The 18,629-nt window shown below is 48.7% G+C and overlaps 1 protein-coding gene across 3 annotated transcripts in view; it reads left to right on the forward strand.

The window, feature by feature from the left end:
• Positions 1-854: 854 nt before the first annotated feature.
• The window catches only part of LOC147637226 (uncharacterized), a 31,569-nt gene continuing 13,794 nt past the window's right edge, over positions 855-18,629 (forward strand). The window contains exons 1-2 of one of the 3 annotated variants that reach the window (XM_086800840.1): positions 855-1,906; positions 2,820-3,094. In XM_086800840.1, the coding sequence (XP_086656966.1) occupies positions 1,487-1,906; positions 2,820-2,849 (450 nt within the window). In that variant the 5' untranslated portion in view covers positions 855-1,486 and the 3' untranslated portion in view covers positions 2,850-3,094. Of the gene's footprint in view, positions 2,705-2,819; positions 3,095-18,629 lie in introns of those variants that run through there. The other 2 variants (XM_086800842.1, XM_086800839.1) reach the window with 2 other exon arrangements.

Here is an 18,629-nt window from a genome sequence, read left to right on the forward strand (position 1 = left end):
ATTTAGGGATGATTTTTTAATACATTTTAGTTCTAAAACTAGCATGTAACATACATTTATACCATGACCTTACTTTGCCCTTAGATGCCCTTGGATCTACTTGCGAATTTGTTACAAATTCTCGAGTCCCTTTGATCAATAGGGCATTGCCACTAGGAGGAGCTCAACTCATGTCATGAGGTTATCCTACAAGGGGAATTTTCCCAAGAGATCTCGCTTGTCAATGTCAAATGGAGAGTGAGCCACTGTTCAAATATTTTTTTTTTCCAACCAATCAAAAATGTAAATGGCTGAATACTATGTAGTTTGTCTGGTTTTGAAATCATTAGATGTATATGGGTAACTTTTGACAGATGAAAGGACGATCATGATGTAATAGCCCTTATATAATATAATATATAATTCCCCAAAAAAACTTATGACTTCAAAATTTCAGAGGTTGTTTTAAGCTCAAAAGCTAAATTCATATTTGTTGAAATTGAGAAAATATTTTACATGTGACACTTTAGAATCTCTCCATGTGTGAACCCGGGTCCTCGCAATGGAGCTACGCGACGGGGGTACTGTGTTGTGAGCCGTGTTGTGAGCCAATATATATATACATATATCTTCCCGCAAACACAGAATCTCTCCATGTGTGACTAGAAGGTGCGTGATGGGTGTGTCTACCTAGTTAGGCTAGAGTCCCATGAAAGGTTCCGTTGGAGGAAGGTTAACAAGCGTAAAAATTGAAGCTTGAACCTTAGACTGCAAGGTTACACCAACTCAAAAAGAGTATTAAAATGTGGAGCCTAAGGTAGGAAGGGACGCGTGGCGTACTCGCTGTCTTTCTGAAAAAGCCTGCAAAAAGAGGACGCTTGTGTAGCCTGTGATCAGCTACGATGTCCCTTCACCTTCTGCTTCCCCATCTACCAGTAACCTAAAGCCTTTAATCACATCCAATGCAAGCCTGCAATGCACGGTCCTTTTCTTTGCTGAAAGCAAAAATGAGAAAAGTAAAGTAAAAAGCAAAAAGCAACAGCCAACTGGTACTCCTATATACCCCCCCCCTCCCTGTGAAGCCCACAGAGCGCTCTGAAGCCGAGAAGCTTGAGCTGCATTTTCTAGGGTTTCTCTCTCCCTCAAGTTTGAGCTGCTTTTTCTAGGGTTCCTCTCCCTCTTTGCTTCCATGCCTTCCTAACCTTGTTCCCCTCAAATGGAGTAGCGCACTCTGACGTGCAGCAGCATAGAGGAAGAAGAAGACGAAGACATTCGCCATGGCGCATTGCCTTATCTCAATGCTTCCCCTGCAAAACACACATGGTGCCCTCGTGGGTGGAAACCATACCGCAGCCCGTTTTTGCACACGATAACTTTCTCCCCCACCCCCACCTAGGGTTTTCTCCTCTGTCTGCTCAACCTTGAGCCTAGGGTTTCTCTGCAACCTGCCACAAACACACTCACTCAGAAAACACAGCTGACAACAAAGCCTGTTCTGCGAAGAGAAATGGAGTACGGCAACAGCAACAAGCCGGAGCTTGCAACAGGGAAGAAGGCCCTGCTCCTTCTCCTGCTCCTTTTTGCGGCTTTTCTGGCAGCACTGCACATTTCATGCCTGTTCTACAGCAGTGGCTGCCCCCCCTGCATGGTAGCAGGAGGTGGAAACCTCCCCTTCAATGTCAACAATGCTGCCCTGAAAGATGGACTTGCCTTTACATTTGACAATGCCGGCATCTATGCATTCACCACAGTTACATCAGCTGCCAGTGGCGGCAGCGGCAGCAGCAGCAGCAGCAGCAGCAGCAGCGGTGATACATTCACCGCCCTCAAACCCTTCTACAACTCCAAGTTTCGCAATGACGAAGCTCTAGTACCTTCAAACCCCAAGCTCAAAAAGCTATGGACATCCAAAGACTGGAGAATCAAGGTTAGTATCTTCTCAGACATTTTTTCTGATATCATGAAGAAAGATCTATTGAAGCCATGTGTTAAGGCTCTCTGCATTGGAGCCGGTGAAGGCCATGAAGTGCTGGCTTTGAAGGAATTGGGGGTTCATAACTCGATTGGCATAGATCTGGTAGCTTCTCCTCCCTTAGTCATGAAAGGGGACATGCACAGCCAGCCCTTTGGGAGGGATACCTTTGATTTTGAATTCTCCAATGTGTTCGATCATGCCCTCTTCACTTCCATGTTTGCAGCTGAGATCGAACGCACCCTCAAGCCAGGTGGATGTGTTGCCATTCACCTCATGCTCAAAAACAGGACCTGGGAAGCCTACAGATCCAACAATCTCCAGAATGTTGATGTTCTCATCGCCCTTTTCAGGAACTTCGATGTTGTGCATGTGGGAGATATTGATGCATTTGGGCTCGACACCGAAGTGATTTTCAGAAAACCCTTTCTTGCGAAGAAAGTTGGATCGGCAAAGTGAAGGGGCATTGTGGCTGCTCACACAGCCATGACCCTCTGCACTTGCCAGTAAATAAAAGGGCATGCCTAAGTAAAATAAGGAGACATCACCCTTCAAGGAGCCAACTTGTAGCTGCAATCTTTTGTGCCTACTTGTTGCCTTTGGATTAGCCTGCACTGTCTCTCTAAGTTAGTGTTTAGGCATGTTCTAGTAGTTAAACGTGGTCAGATTTTGAGGAACCACATGATTTGGTATTTATTGCTATGCGATTGTCAAAACATTTTAATCTATGGTACTTGAAGATGTTTGATTTAAGTCTTTGTAGATGATGGTCCTTTCATTGATTGCTATGTTTTTGTTTTCTTTTGGTTGTTTTCTAGTATGTATATTGAAGGTTCTAGATACATTTTCTTGAATGATTTGTGCATAGGTATGCTTTCTGGGATTGTATGCATTGTAGTCAGTAGCCTGGTGGGGCGAGGGATCAGGACTCCCATGGCAGGGACCCAAATTTGGAGCCTAACACACATGGATCCAGGTCTGGAGATTATCTTTGTTGCGCTGTTTCTAAAGCTAATGTTGGGTGCTAGCTGCCAGAGGATCTGAATCTGGGGTGAGGATAGGGTATTGCCCATGTGGACTTACTGGGTTTCACAATGCTGTGCATGAGCGTAATATTTTACTCGACTGCATGAAGACCAACCTGCATGCACGTGCAGGGTATTGCCCATGTGGACCTACTGGGTTTCACAATGCTGTGCATGAGCATAATATTTTACTCAACTGAAGGCCAACCCGCATGCACGTGCATGTGGTGTGCTCTCTTTTCTTTTAACCAAATTGTTAATGTGAAGGCCTATTTTTGGCACCTTTCCTACTTGTCTCCACCACATTTCTTTGCTCAAACTGCTGTTGATATGTCTTGCTAATTGGCCCACCCTCTTGGGGACCAAGTTGTGCCTCCATGGCCTCATCTTCCACCTCCTTGTGTTCTTTGGGCTCTTAATTTGAGGGTCTTCACATGGGTCCTTAGGCATGATTTACACCTCTTCACCTGGATGCTATGAAAGCCCCCAGAGGGTATTGTAGTTTAGGCACTAAGCACGCATCGGATCCTGGGGTCTTCATTCTAGCTATTCGGCCCAAAGCTAAGAGGGAAATGCTCCATTTGGGTCATGGGAATGGCAATGTAGATGCCTCCCCTTTAGGTACTGTGATTTTTCTTAAGGAAGGAGCTGCACCGAAACCCAGGAGGCTTTGTATGCAAAGCCCCCAAACCGGGAATGACGAGGATAAACTTAATACGGGGGAGTGGCTTCACCAAGTCTTGCATGCCTGGCACCTAAAATGAAGTTTAGTATCCGTCTTCACCCATTTGTTCTATAAAGAGGTTGGGGCCAATGTGGTTCCGCCGTGAAAGAAGCAGAAGGATCTTTGGCTATAGGTTTGTATTATCGTCCACTGGGGGCCAAATATGACCCATTGGACCAACACACGCTCACAAAACCCTAAAAGAGAACACACAAGGTGAGAGGCTGAAAATCTTCTTCTCCTTCACACAATAAAGAAGAAGAAGAAGATTGTATTATCGTCCACTGGGGGCCAAATATGACCCATGGGACCAACAAACTAGTACAAGACAAAAAAAAAAGTATCCTTCCCTTACTATGAAGGGTAAAACTAGCAAGCTAGTGTGTGGCATGATGTGACTCAAGCTCCTCTCTATGTTTGAAGAGTCAAGTGATGAATGCCCCCAAAACAGTGGGTGTGGCTGTAAGCAATACTTATGGAAGTTGTGTGTGGCCTTTAAGGAGTTTGCGGAAACTGCCTCGAATATGTGTATGTCGAGGACAAACCATGACCATATGTTCTTCCGTCTCCATGGCCTTCATGTCACAAAATTTGCAGATTCTTTCTTGTCTTGGCACCTTCTTCCAGGCTCCTCTTTTAATCTCAAGCTTGTGTGATCTTGTCCGAAGACATGCTATATTCCTGCGTGCATGGGGTGGCATTGGTGTGCTTATGTATGCTTGAGTGTTGTCCTCTCCTTCTGTGTAGAATGACCAAAAATCAGGATTAATGGCATCATAATAGTATTCAAATTTAGTCTTTTTCTCAATTGATTTCCACTTGTTACAGAGTGTCTCTAGGAGGGCGTGATGGAAAACTTCCATATCCATATTTTCATGTGGCAGTTCTAGGTATTTGTCTACCTTCCATCGTTTGAACCAGCCTTGCAAATCTTGCATCCACCCGGAAGATAGATCTTACTTTTATGATTCTGTTGTGGCCTCTTGCTTGAAAACCCTCTTCATTGTGTGACATTCAATTGGTTGACAGCTTGTCTCTAGGAGTAGTATTGAGTAAGGCATTGTAGCTTTGATACCTAGTTGTCTTCTTAGGAAGGACTTTTACATTTTCTCAATATCATCCCAAGTTGATTGTGAGATGCTTTTGCCCCATACTTCGACTCCGTGCAGCACATAACTCCACCTTGTATTGATTCTCCGTTGTATGCATTGGCTTCATCTATAGTTGGCAAGTATGTCGAATCTCGATGCCAAGGTATTTGAAAGATGACACCACCCCTATTGGAGAGAGAGAGAGAGAGAGAGAGAGAGAGAGAGAGAGAGAGAGTACCATACTTGCCTTCCAATATTTGCCATTGAAGGCAGTGCAACGTGTGGGGGCATGCTGCACAGCTGTTAGAGAATCATGCGTCCACAAGTATGTTACTTGGTCAGAGTACCATTGAAGATGGCGAGTGTTGAGATTCAGAGCGTCGAAGAAGAGCCGACTTGTATAGTGATGCTGTTGATTGCGGGGAAGCTTTGAACAGATCCTCATAAGCGTTTAGTGCATGGGTGTGGTGTGACCATCATACCCACCTGCGTTATGTGCACACCAGGCTGTGTGAACCCCCACAACCCGCCGTTTAGGAAGGTGTCTATGTCACGTGCATGTCCGTGCCACGAAATCCCTGATTTAATCTATTAGCTAGGGGTCAGAATCATCTGAAGTAGCATTAGTAGCAACATCAACATCGCCATGATCATCATGAAGAGGGTTTAGGGACCTTGTCGGCAGCTAGTAGGGGTCCTCAACCTGCTGTCGGTAGCGCCTGGGGACCTAGATAGCCTGTCAGCAGCAACAACATGCAGGGTAATGTGCAATAGTTAAAGAGGAAATTTATGCCTTTTTTGTCCAAACAGTCACATGCGGAAGCTTTGGGAGTCTTCTTTCAGCCCTAAGCACTGCGTAGGAACTCTTGATGCAAGAGCAATCAAGTTATCCACACAGAGAGAGAGAGAGAGAGAGAGAGAGAGAGAGAGAGAGAGATGAGATGAGATGAGATGAGATGAGATGTTATGTTATATTAACGTCTTCAAAAGGCCATAATGACCTATGAGACCAAAAGTTACATCATGGTGGATCTGATACAATGTCTGGATTAAAAAAAAAAAAACCCAGAAAATGAAAAATAAAGATGATACTACTGGCACCTAGAAAATGAAACTGGAACTGGAAGGTACACTATGGAGGTACCTCCATCTCATAATATGTGCCGCATCGGACACTGGCGGATCTCCTCAATATCCTCTGTGGTCAGCACCCTGACTGGGTGTCCCGCATGCCTCGCAAGAATAATCCGAATCTGCCGCTGCAACCTCCGTCTATGCTGGGATGCCCTCCTCCGTAGTCGTGGGCGTCTGGACCACCCAAGCTCAATCGCACGATCAATCAGTGTACCCCTGGTGTGGGCGGTATCCATGTCCTGCTGCTGCTGTGGTCCATCTGGCGCAGTGATGGCTGGACTAAAGAAGTCTGTAATGTGCCTCTGAGTCTGGCTCTCTGTGCGCCTAAGCAGGCTATCTCTATGTCTCCGCAGCTCAAGCAAGAACAATCCCAAACACCTCTGGTCCTGGTACCCCATGACAGAGAGAGAGAGAGAGAGAGAGAGAGAGAGAGAGAGAGAGAGAGAGAGAGTTGATAGTGCTGCCAATTGGATATTTGGCTTGGATAATAGGTCTAAAGCTTATGCAATGGAATAAATGCTATGGCTAAAGGTTAGAAATGCTAAGGGAAGGTTCACATGCACATGAGATGAATGTTATGCAATGTAGGCTATGACCTAATGCAAACCCTAAGGCTTCTACTTTCTTCTATATGCATGAATGATTCTCTTCATGTGGGTTAAGGGACTTGACTGACTGATTGACACTCTATGGCATAGGAGCTACCTACGTAGCTCACGCCTGACATATCTTGGATCGGGGCTTACAATGGCGCCACGACATACGACAAAATCATGTCCTAAAGGGTCCTAGTGCGGTACAATGATGCACTACTGTGAAAACTCGTCCAAGAAAAACAAGCTTTCAATGTTTGAGTGCTGTGATCACGTGCTATTTGTTCAGCTTTTTCTCCAAAGTCTTGGAAAGATGATAGGGAAACTTGCTAGGAGGTTTTGTCCTAGGGACCAAATCGATACGATGATCCTCAGGACGAATGAGGAGTAGACTGGGTGGGAGATCGTCCATAAGCATAATGTCCTGATGTCGAGAAAGGAGATTTGCCAACTGAGAGAATGAAGAAGAAGGTGAGACATTTGTTATCGATGAGATAGAAGCTGTCTGAGCATGAATATAAATCAGTGCTCCTTCCGCTCCCTTGTGGATAGCTCGTCCGTCTTGGAGATGAGAAATCAAGGGAATGCCCTGAATGCTCCTATCCCCACGATCATGACAGGCTCAAGAAAATCGTTACAAATAGTAAAGTGTCCTGCCCCCAATTGGGAATGGGTTTATATTGGCAAAACCATTAGATTCCTAAGACCGTGTCACACCCCAAAAGAGGCGAGACAATGAAATCTTGTCAGAATGAGGCCTTTTGAACTTGAAAAGGAAACTATTGTGCCTTTTGAGATATGTGGGTGCGGAGACCAGGTGGAAATCCGTCCACTTCCAAATGATTGGGAACTAATGTATAGCTCATTTTTCTATCACTCTATCAACTCCAATTCTGTCCATCACTTCCATCACTCTACCACCAATCACCTCTGCCACTCTGTCACTATATCACCTTCATCACTTTGTCACCTCCAATAGCCAACTGGGAAGAGATGGCGTCCTCAAAACTGCCTATGTCAAAAAGGACTACAAACTGGTTGTCCGTGGCAGAGCCATAAGCTTAGATCAGGCTTTTTTGTGTGGCTGCATACTCACCCTGTTGCGTAGCATTAAGCACCACGGATGGCATGGGATGCATAGAAGGTAAGAGTTGACTGCATTGGCGGTAGCAAGCGGTGATGGAGCGAGAGATGCTGTGGCACCTGTGGCAGAAGGCTCTTTGGAGGCTTGCTCTGCTTGGCAATTTTGACAATCCTTCTTACCATGCCCAATAACATCGGTTTACTGACTGGTACTTCCTTTGCTCCTTTGGAGGAAGATAACCTCCAATGATGGCTGTTTTAGCCTTTTCCTGGGGGGTTTTCTTAGGCTTGGATTTCTTACTCTCTTAACTAGAGCTAGAACTGTTGTCCGTCTTAGTGTTTTTAGAAGACAGAGTATCCTTCCTTGGCTGGGTTTTGGTACTAGACTGCGGTTGTTTTGGCTTGCCTTCGTTCATCTTCATTTCTTCATTTTGAGCGAGATTCAAAGCCCTATCATAGGTACTGGGCTCAAAGTTACAAACCATGAATCGAATGTTAGGATCCAATCCACGAAGGAATTGATCCATCTTGGTCCGCTCAGAGAACCCTAACTGTTGTGCTAAAGTGATAACCTTATCGGAAAACTGAAGCATGGGCGTCCTGTTCTGTTCGAGTCCATAGAACTCATTTGCCAGGTTGGTCAAATACTGGGGAGGCGAAAATTTGGTCTTCAGGTCATGGACGAAGGTGTTCGAGTGAAGAGCTGTGACACTGGTGGTCCGGTTTGTATGTAAACTAGACCAATGCTACCACCAAGTGAGCCAAAGGAAAATATGCATTAAACTGATGGATCATGGTTGGTGGCACCTATGGGCGAAGAGAATGAAGAGAGGAGAGGGTATGTTGCAATTGTAGATGCATGGCCTCCCTTTCTCGCTTGTGTTCGAGTGTCATTCACTCATGATCGAGCTCTTGTTGGTTCTCCCAAGTTGCGAGTGTTAGAATTGTGCATCTCAGTGTTCTGGTGCTTCTACTATTTATCTGACATTTTATTGTATTTCTCCTATTTATTTGTCTTGTGAGCAGTCGGCCAGCTCACTGAGGTACTATATAAGGAGTTCCCCTTTATTCACTTCATCATCCAATCCACTTGCACATAGTTCAACATCCAATTGCTGGCCATTGCCATTCTAAAGCTTTATTGCTGTTATAAAAGGTGATCTTGTCCAACTCTCTCTATCTCCTTTGCACTCTCTCATATGTTTACTGTTTATGCTTTTGCTTGTGATTTCTCCTTCATGGTATCATACGCTTAGGTCCAGGCTGCTCCAAACCCTGCAAATCTGTCCACTTCTGCTGTGCGTTTTGCCTCCATCACTTCTCCGGCGCTGCAGATCAGTCCATACAGTTGCTGCGTTTTCAGTACCTTGCTGCGTTTCTGGTCCAGCCCTCTTTTGGTTGCTGTCGGCCAGCCCTACAGGCTGTGTTTAGCTCTTCAGAGGCAGATCTTGAAGTGTTTTGGCTGCATTTTCTCCCATAGAGGCTTTCTGGCCAGTTTTGGTGGCTGCGTTTTCTTCTACAGAGGCAAACGGTGGAGTTGTGGCTGTGTTTTCTGCACCGGCATCAGATTTGGTGAGTTCTCTTGCATTTGGAGTTGCTAGACAAGTGGCTGTACATTTTCTTCTTCCTCTGCGAGTCCCTGCCCTTCCAGTAGGCAGTTCCCGGTGGATCTTGGACTGTTTTGCTGCTGTCTTGCCTCTTTTTCTCTACAATTTGAGAGGGGGCTGATTGTTCTTGGTGCCTCGCTTAGTTGGAAAGTACTTGAGAGAAGTGTTTGAGAGCTGAGATTTGTTCTTTGTTGTTGTGGATATGGCTCCCCCCTTTATGAACAAAGATGACAAGTTGAAAGGACCCAACTACACTCATTGGAAGCTTCAGATGCGGGTCTGGTTCATACACAAGGGTTTGTGAGACATTGTTCAGGGCACTGAAAGGAACCCTGAGCGTCCTCAAAACTCTAGGAGGTGGACTCAGGATCATGAGAATGAATTTGCTGTGGAATCACAAAATTAGGAGAATCGGGACTCAAAGGTGCATTCTGTGCTTATGCGGACCATCACCGAGGAGGTCTCACCGACAGTGCAAACTCTCTCCAATGCTCATCAGGTATAGTCAAAGTTGGAGGATCTCTTTGCACGAGATTCATCGATGAGGGCAGTTACCTTACAGGGGCAGCTCTACGGCTTGTTATTTCCTGAAGGCAATTCTATACAGTCTTTTCTCATGAAGGCCAAGGTTATCCATGACCAGTTACTGGCTATGGGTGCTGCTTTGTCCTCTTCTCAGTTGGTTGCTATTATCCTCACCAAGCTTCCTCTGGACTATGATGTGATTTCTCGATCTTTGCGATGCCAGGTCACTTCCACTCAGTTGGATTTTGATGATCTTAGCTCGCTACTTTTGGAGGAGGTGTCCGTTCTCATCTCACAGGGTAAGTTGAAGAAGTCAGTCAACAGTTATGACCAAGCACTTTCCTCAGTTCAAAAGAAAGGTCGGACTTGTTGCTTCTCTTGCAAGAAAAGAGGACATCTGTCCAAGGATTGTTTGTCCAAGAAGAAGGACAAGACCAAGGGCAAGGCTTCATCTCAGAGAAAAGGCAAAGACACGACACAGGATACTGATACAGTTTCTTGTACCACTTCTAGGGCTCCCAGGACGCTTCCGGCTCAGGAAACCCCAGATGGTGTGCTTCTCTAGTACACATGCAGTTTCCTCCCATGTGCTTCCAGCCAGAAGAGGCTTGTGGGCGGGAGAGGGGGCTGATTACAGCTCCACCTTCCAGTGTATGGGGACCGTGATTTGGAGTTCCAAGCATTAGAAATTTGGCAAGACATGGTTATCTTTGGTACAACAGAGATTATGAACTGGATCTGTTTCAAGTTCATTGTTCAAGGCTTTTTGGGACGTGATGTGTTCCGTCCACTATTGGGGATTATGGCATGGTGTGTCCAACAGCTCATCATCTATTTTTTGGAGTTCACTACACACTTGTGTAGGAATTCGTGGCCAAGCAGAGTTCCTTGCTGTTTGTGGTGGCATCTTGTTTCGAGGAAACAGGTTGGTGGATGCTCTCTCCGAGGTGATTCCAGTATTCGCGGTGTTGGAGGGTCCATGGTTGCATCTTCATCGACTTATCTTCTTCCGACTCTTGCACACTATGAGCTGCAGAGGGGGTGTTAGAATTGTGCATCTCAGTGTTTTGGAGCTTCTACTATTTATCTGACATTTTATTGTATTTCTCCTATTTATTTGTTCTGTGAGCAGTCGGCCAGCTCACTGAGGCACTATATAAGGAGTTCCCCTTTATTCACTTCATCATCCAATCCACTTGCACATAGTTCAACATCCAATTGTTGGCCATTGCCATCGTAAAGCTTTATTGCTGTTATAAAAGGTGATTGCTGTTATAAAAGGTGATCTTGTCCAGCTCTCTCTATCTCCTTTGCACTCTCTCATATGTTTACTGTTTATGCTTCCGCCTGTGCTTTCTCTTTCAGCGAGGTCAGCTTGACGCCGGTCTTCTTCAAGCTTGCGTTGAGCTTTGCATCACATCACCTCCAAGTATGCCCATTACTAAGGTAGGGTCAGCATCCCTCTGCGTGTTCTGATGAATTAGTGTTAAAAGTGAGGTCTTCTATCAAGTTAATCTCATATTGAAGCAGCGAGAGTGTTAGTGCAAACAAAAACAAGGCAAGAGTTTGAGGAGGGCCCAAGGAGTCACCAGCAACAATGAGCCCATCTCTGAGGCACGCTCGATAAGTTGTCATAACTCGTCAGTTTGGTCACTTTTTTGAGGGGTAGCTATTGCTCTCTAATTCTTGGATCCGTCTATCTTTGGCATTGAAGAGCGTCAAAATCACAACCTCTCTTGCATCCCGAGCAGGTGAGAGGTTTTTGAATACTAAGGCCACCAAGCTAGAAGGGGGGTTTGCAGTATAGATTCTATTATTTATGGGGTTCCCATGTTCCCAAGGGTAACTTCTCAATGAAGTTGATGGTTTCTACTCCTAATGTGGCATCCATCGTGGTTGTCACCTTTGCAAGGGAACTTCCTGTTTGTCTGCTTTTTCTTGTTGCTTTCTTGCTTCTGCTTCAGCTTTCTCTTCCCACCATCTGGCCTCATCCATAGTGGCATCCGGTTCGCTTACCACCCAAGAGGTACGGTTCGGTACGATCGACTAGGATTCGATCGTTTTTTTGCCCTTCTTTTTTTTTGACCATTTTTTGGGGCTGTTTTTTGATCTTTTTATTTGCCATTTTTTGACCATTTTGGGTGTCGTTTTTGACCGTTTGGAGAGCCGTTTCTTGTGCATTTTTGGGACTGTTCTAGGCTTTAGCCTTTGCGTAAGTCTCATTCTATTATCTATATAATATCCCCTCCCCTAACCCCATCCTTACAAGTGCTGATTGCTCAACCCTCCACTCACAAGTGCTCATTACTCAAGTCTATACTCTCCCTTGAGCTCTCCTTCAAGGCTCAAGCCTCTCTCCCCTCTAGACTCTCTCAATCATCTCCCTCTTCCTCCACCGTATTTTTTTATTTTTAAGTATTTTTTAAATGGACCGTACCTCCATAGTATTTTTATTTTCAAAATTTAGCGGTGCGATCCGAGACCGTATTTGAACGTACCGTACCGAATCGAACTTTTCGTACCTGACAACTATGGCCTCATCTTCTAGTCTTTGTTGTTCCATCTGAAAGAAAAGAGAGATGAAGTCGGGGGTAGCTGGTGGACTTTTGTTGCGGTAGCCCCCAAGAGTTGGAGACGCTCCATGAGAAGTTGGTTCAAAGTCGGGGGTAGCTGGTGGAGTTTTGTTGCGGTAGCCCCCAAGAGTTGGAGACGCTCCATGAGAAGTTGGTTCAAAGCTCTGAGTAGAGCTATGGTATCTGCTGTTGGTGGAAGAGTACAGTCTTCTTTGAGGGAGACGTCTTCCTGATGATGTGTACTCTCCTTTGTAGACATTTTTTTGAAGTCGGTGGCCATGCCAGACCATCCAAGGATGCTCTCACGCTAGGATGCAGTGTGTGTGAACAAGCTGAATCTGATACCAATGTAACATGCGGTGAAATTATGCGTAGATGAAGGATTTGTCTCACACAGTCTCACACTGCCTTTTGTACCTTGAGTTTCGTGAGTCTTTAGCAATCCACTTTAAGATAGAGATATGTACACCTTATTGGGTCCCAAATTGCCCACCGAAGGGCCCCCTCCTATTGCTAGGAGTATTTGCTTTATTTCTTTGAAGAGAATGACTGTAGGACTGACTTTGGGGCTGTAGATAAGCCAAACGCAAGACCTTCGGAAGACCAAATGATGGGCTGACTGCACACCGCTGTAGAAGCACCAATACCAATGATGACCAATCTCGATGCCAATGCACTCTTCCAAGGGGCTGTAGGAAGGCTGCAAGACTGAGGCTGAGAGAAGGCTGAATTGGGACTGTTTCTAGGGCTGAATATGCAACGATGATTGCTGTGTATGGTGTGTTTTCCTTCACCCGGGAGGATGGAGAACAACGATGAGATGCTGACTGCTGTGGACTGAAACGCTTCTTGTCAACGATTGCTGAATGCTGAATGCTATGTGTTTTCTGGTTGGCTGATTGCTTGAGCGTGAATGAATGAATGAAGTAATTCGCTTGCTATATATATGCATGAACTGGGCTGGTTGGCTGACTTTATAAGCTACACGACTTGAATATATGCTGAATATAATGATTATAATGTTGCCGATTGGGTAATAATGATGCCAACTGGATGATAGTGATAGGCTCTGACCCGCTCGCTGAAGCTCCCGCCTTCACCCCTGCGCTGCTCGCCCATCGCCTTCCCTCCCTTGCGTCCCTTCCTTCCTCCCCCCGCCTGCCATCATCGTTGCACCCCCCCCCCTTTCTTCTTGTGTTCTCGCCCGCTTGCGCCCCCCCTTCCTCGCTGCTGCGCCTCCCCCCTCCTCGCCATCTCGCCCCCCCCCTCCTAGCCTCTTCGCCTGTTCGCCCCCCCCCCTCCCTTTTTCGCCTGTTCGCCCCCCCCCTCTTCGCCTGTTCGCGCCCGCCTCCCTTCAGCAGCGCCCGCCCCCCCTCCCTTTCGCGTTGCTGCCCCCCCCCAGGGCTTCTCCTTCGATTTGTCGCCCCCTTCCTCCTCTTTCGTGCTGTTTTTCACCCCCAGGGGGTTTTGTTTTTTCCTTTTCTTTCGGTCTTCCGTCTCTTTGTGTGCAGCCCGTTTTTTGCAGGATTTCTGCTTTCGCCTCGCCTTCGCCTGAGCTTCAGACTCTGATGGAGACTCCTCCCGCCTCGCCTTAGAGGGACTCATCCGCAGCCCCCTCGCCCGCCCCCGAGGACATCCCCATCAGGCTTTCTCTTTCGCCGGAAGAGGAAGCGAGCCTCACCGCAGAGGTGGAACGCCTCCAGGCTCATTCCACCATCTGCCGTATAGTCGGCACTCGCCCCAGCAGAGGGGAGATCAGGGATCTTCTTCAGGCTCGCCTTCTTGCAGATGTGGGCAAGATCCTGGATGTACAGCTCCTGGGCCGGGGACATTATCAGATCGAGTTCGAGGCCGCCCAGAGCGTTGCCAAGGTCCTTGCCATGAGTCCTCTGGACATCAGGGGTGCTCGGGCTTTCTTCAGACCTTGGCAGCATGGATTTGACCCAGCAGCGGCGGAGCAGGGAGAGCGCCTCTTCCATATTACAGTTTGTTTCCCTGGTCTCCGCCGGGAGTATCTTCCGCTCCTCTCCAGGCTCGGAGCATTGGTGGGCTCGGTACTAGAGACGGGCCTCTCAGCAGCTTCAGTGGTGGCCAGAGCAGCGGGGCTACCTTCGGTTAGAGTGTTGGTGTCTGACATCTCCTCCCTTCCTAAGGTCATTCAGCTACCTAGGATAGGGGGGGGGTGGATAGATCAGAGAGTGGAGTTCTCGGGGCTCCCGAACCAGTGCTTCATTTGCAGGCAGGTCGGTCATCTGGCCAAGGCCTGCCCTCGCAGGAGACCTCGACCCTCACCACAGTAGCAGGCTACTGATGGCCCGCCCACAGATTCGGCTCGGCAGGCTGCCTCCGGGACACTTGCTCAGGCCACAGAGACCTCGGAGTGGCAGCCTGGACAGGGGCGCCGTCGAGGGAGACAGCCACAGCAGCACGCCGAGAGACCGCAGCAGCAGCAGCCACAGTCTCAACCTCACTGGGTTCCCGTGAGGAACAGCTTTGCTCCCCTTCAGGAGGAGACCCCTGCAGCGACTGAGGACCAGGAGATGCCAGCATCCCCTCCTTCCCCCCCCCCACCCCCGTCCCCTCCCACCGCCTCGCTTCCACCTTCGCCTCCTCCCGTCTCCGCTCCGGTTTCGGCAGCGGCTCCCTCTCCACCTCCCTCGCCTCCCCCTCCTCCCCCTCCGCCCGCCTCACCTTCCCGGGAGGCCCTGGCAGTTCCCTGGCGCTCACCTGCAGTCCGGAGAGCGCTGAGCACTGACCTCGCTCGAGCATCACAGAGGAGACCTATGCCGATTAGGACCTCACGGATTTCATCTATCCGCAGTCGGCTGAGTCGCTTTGGCATTAGACAGCGCTCGGAGGCTTTTGATTATACCTTCACACGGCTTTTTGGAGCAGAGGGCCCCCATGAGCCAGCACCCATCCGAGTTCATGTAGTGATACCTCTGGCCCGCGGGGAGGAGGCACTAGTCTCAGCGGTGGCCTTCTCGTTCCCTCTATGTGGACCTTGTGACCGGGAGTGGACTCTAGAGCTCGCTCTCAGCACTTTGAAGACTCAGGCAGTTGAGTTTTCTCATCACATGAGCGATCTGGAGATGACAGATGTGATAGGCCGACTTTGGGAGTTGGCTCATTTTTTCTTGGATCCCGGGAGTGTGGATACCTCAGGGATTCGGCATTTGGTCGTGCGCATAGTGGCAGACTTGGCACGCGACCCTGGATATGTGAGTTTACACGAGGTTGCTCTGTCAGAGCAGGAGGCAGTGGCCATGGGCCACAGCCACTGGCGCCTGATCCGGGATTCTTGCAGTACACCGGGTGGGCAGATTCGCAGCCGTTCGGATGGGGACTACTCTCCATCCAAGCCGCTTGCGAAGGCCCGCCGTACGGCTGAGACAGCATCCACCTCAGTAGGGCATCCATGAGGATCATCTCATGGAATGTACAGGGCCTTGGCGGAGCATACTTTATATGCTATCGAGGTTGCTTGAGGCAAGAGCTTCAGAGATGCTTGGTTGGTGGCAGCATTGATATTTTTATGATGCAGGAGCACCACTTGGGTGAGAGCAGGATCCGGAGATATGGTTCGGTGATGCCTGGTAGATGGGACACTTTTTGGTCTGCAGGGTTTGGTCCTTTGGGTGGACAGGGAGGAGTATGCATGGTTATTGCAGATGTATGGCGGCAGGCCATTGTGGATCGAGGGATCATTGTGCCTGGTAGAGCACAGTATGTCATTCTGAGGATGCATGATGAGCTATTGGGTGTGCTCAATATCTATGCGCCCAATCATGCTAGTGCCAGAGCAGAGTTCTGGACTCGGGTTACAGATGCATTGCCAGAGGCCGCACATTGGTGTGTTGGGGGAGACTTCAACATGCTTGAGGACCCGGCCGATAGGGTGGGAGGCAGTCATGTTACAGTGCACGGCACGGAGCTTGCAGCTTGGGACCGGTTTTGCATGTCACTGAGGATCACTGATGCATGGCAGCATGGGGCTTTCTCCCGGTCTCAGGACAGTCTTAGTTTCTCTCGGTCGGATCGCCGGCAGGGAGAGACTAATCTATCACGGATTGATCGCTTTTATGTGGGCGATTGGTTAGGGGAGCGAGGGAGCTCCGTCGGCATTCTCGCTGGCACCTCATTTTCAGATCATGCGCCAGTTATATTGACATTGGAGGAGGGGACACGGGAGCCCAGCTTGCAGTTGAGGATCCCAGAGAGGGTACTTAGAGATCCCAATCTCGCTGAGGACATTGAGAGGATCTGGCATGATAGTCAGTGCTCTGAACAGGATGCAGCGGGCCAGTGTGCCCAGGGACTCATTGATCTTAGCTCTTTTCTACACGCTGCAGCTTTGACACGACTGAGAGAGATTCGCGAGCGGGAGCGACGGTTGAGACGCAGCCTTGCTTCGCTACAGCGCCTTCAGGAGCAGCAGCCTGCATGTGAGTGGGTGGCGTCCCAGCTGAGCTAGGCACGCCAGGAGGTTAGAGAGGTAGAGGAGCAGAGACATGAGTTTTACTATCGTCATCAGGCCTCTCAGTGGACGCAGCTTGGTGATAGAGTGACTGGAGAGTTTTTTGAGATCACTGGACCCCGTCATGCGCGAGCAGGAGTCCGCCAGCTTGATAGACCGGATGGATCGGTAGCTACTGAGCTCGGGGAGATCAGAGCCATTGCTACTACATTTTATAGTGACCTGCTTTCAGCGGAGCCAGCCACTGAGGATCGAGATGTTTGCAGACAGACTGTGTGGGCCCATGTGCAGAGGAGGGTCACAGACCATATGCGTACAGTTCTAGGTGCGCCTCTGTCAGAGATTGAGCTTGCCGAGGCCTTGAGGGTCCTGCCGCGACATAGTTGCCCAGGGGAGGACGGACTGACGCCGGCCTTTTTTATGCGCTATTGGGACCTTTTGGGGCCAGGCCTCCGCAGGGGCTTTCAGCATGTTTTGGACACTGGGGTGATGCAGCAGAGCTTTTCAGAGGGCTTGATCTATCTTATCCCCAAGGGGGAGGGAGTATCAGATGACATTCGGCATTGGAGGCCTATTACGATCCTCAATACTGTCTACAAGGTCTCTTAGCAAAGGCCTTGAGTTTGAGGATCCAGCCCTTCCTGGGGGAGTTGATTCATGCTACTCAGACAGGATTTGTCAAGGAGCGCAGTATCCTTGACAACATCTTTACTTTCTGGGAGGCGACGGCCCGAGCTAGATTTCTTGGCGAGGACTTGGTCGTGATGCTTCTCGATTTTGAGAAGGCATACGATAGAGTTGATTGGGGTTTCTTAGAGGGCACTATGCTTCGCCTGGGCTTTGAGCCAGGATGGATCAGAGGGGTGGCAGCTCTGTATTCCACAGCTCGCAGCCAGGTGCTCATTGTAGGAGGACGGGGCCGAGTTTTGAGCTGACCAGATCAGTCCGTCAGGGGTGTCCTCTCGCCCCTTTCCTTTTTCTCTTCTTTGCGGAGGCTATGAGTATGTATTTGACGGCAGAAGAGGTTGGTTTGAGAGGACTGCAGCTCCCAGTATGGAGGTAGGACATGCTTGATGCTGAGTTTGCAGACGACACGGGCTTATTTTTGCATGGCCATGAGGCCAATCTTATTCGGGCTGAGCAGTCGCTCCAGGTTTTTAGTGCAGCTTCGGGAGCACTGATCAATTGGCGCAAGACAGTGGCCTTTTGGATCAGTAGTGCTCCCACTCCGGCATGGAGCCCGGACCCCGGTTTTAGATGGATTCCTCCTGGCACAGCAGTGCGGTATTTGGGATGCCAGATTGGCCTAGATTTGTCACCTGAGCAGCAGATTGCCCCGCTTCTTCTGACCATTCGGAAGAAGCTATTGTATTGGAGTACAGCTCGACTATCCTTGGCTGGGAGGGTGGTGGTGGCAAATCAGGTGCTATTAGCAACCATGTGGTACATTACGTCTTGCTGGATTTTCTCGAGCTCTTGCATCAGCCAGGTACAGAGGCTGATCAGGAACTTTCTGTGGTCCGAGAGGGACGGTCAGCCAGCTCGGGCAAAGGTTGCATGGGCAGTTATTACACTTCCGCTGGCTGAGGGCGGTTTGGGCATTATAGATCCAGTCGATCAGAGTAGAGCCTTATTGGGGAAGCTTATTGTTCGGGGGTTGCTTCCAGGCGCTGAGCCTTGGAAAGAGCTCCTCTTGCAGCGACTGCAGGCTCGGGCGCCCCCAGCAGGGGGTACTTGGGCACCAGAGATTCGCTGGATCTTCATAGAGATGAGGAGGACAGGCCTCAGTAGAGGATGGGAGGACAGATTTGCTTTGAGTATCCTGAGAGCTTGGGAGCTGCTGAGA

This window comes from Cibotium barometz, chromosome 7 (genome assembly GCF_041138505.1).
Source record: "Cibotium barometz isolate CiBa-2024 chromosome 7, ASM4113850v1, whole genome shotgun sequence".
NCBI lineage: Eukaryota > Viridiplantae > Streptophyta > Polypodiopsida > Cyatheales > Cibotiaceae > Cibotium > Cibotium barometz.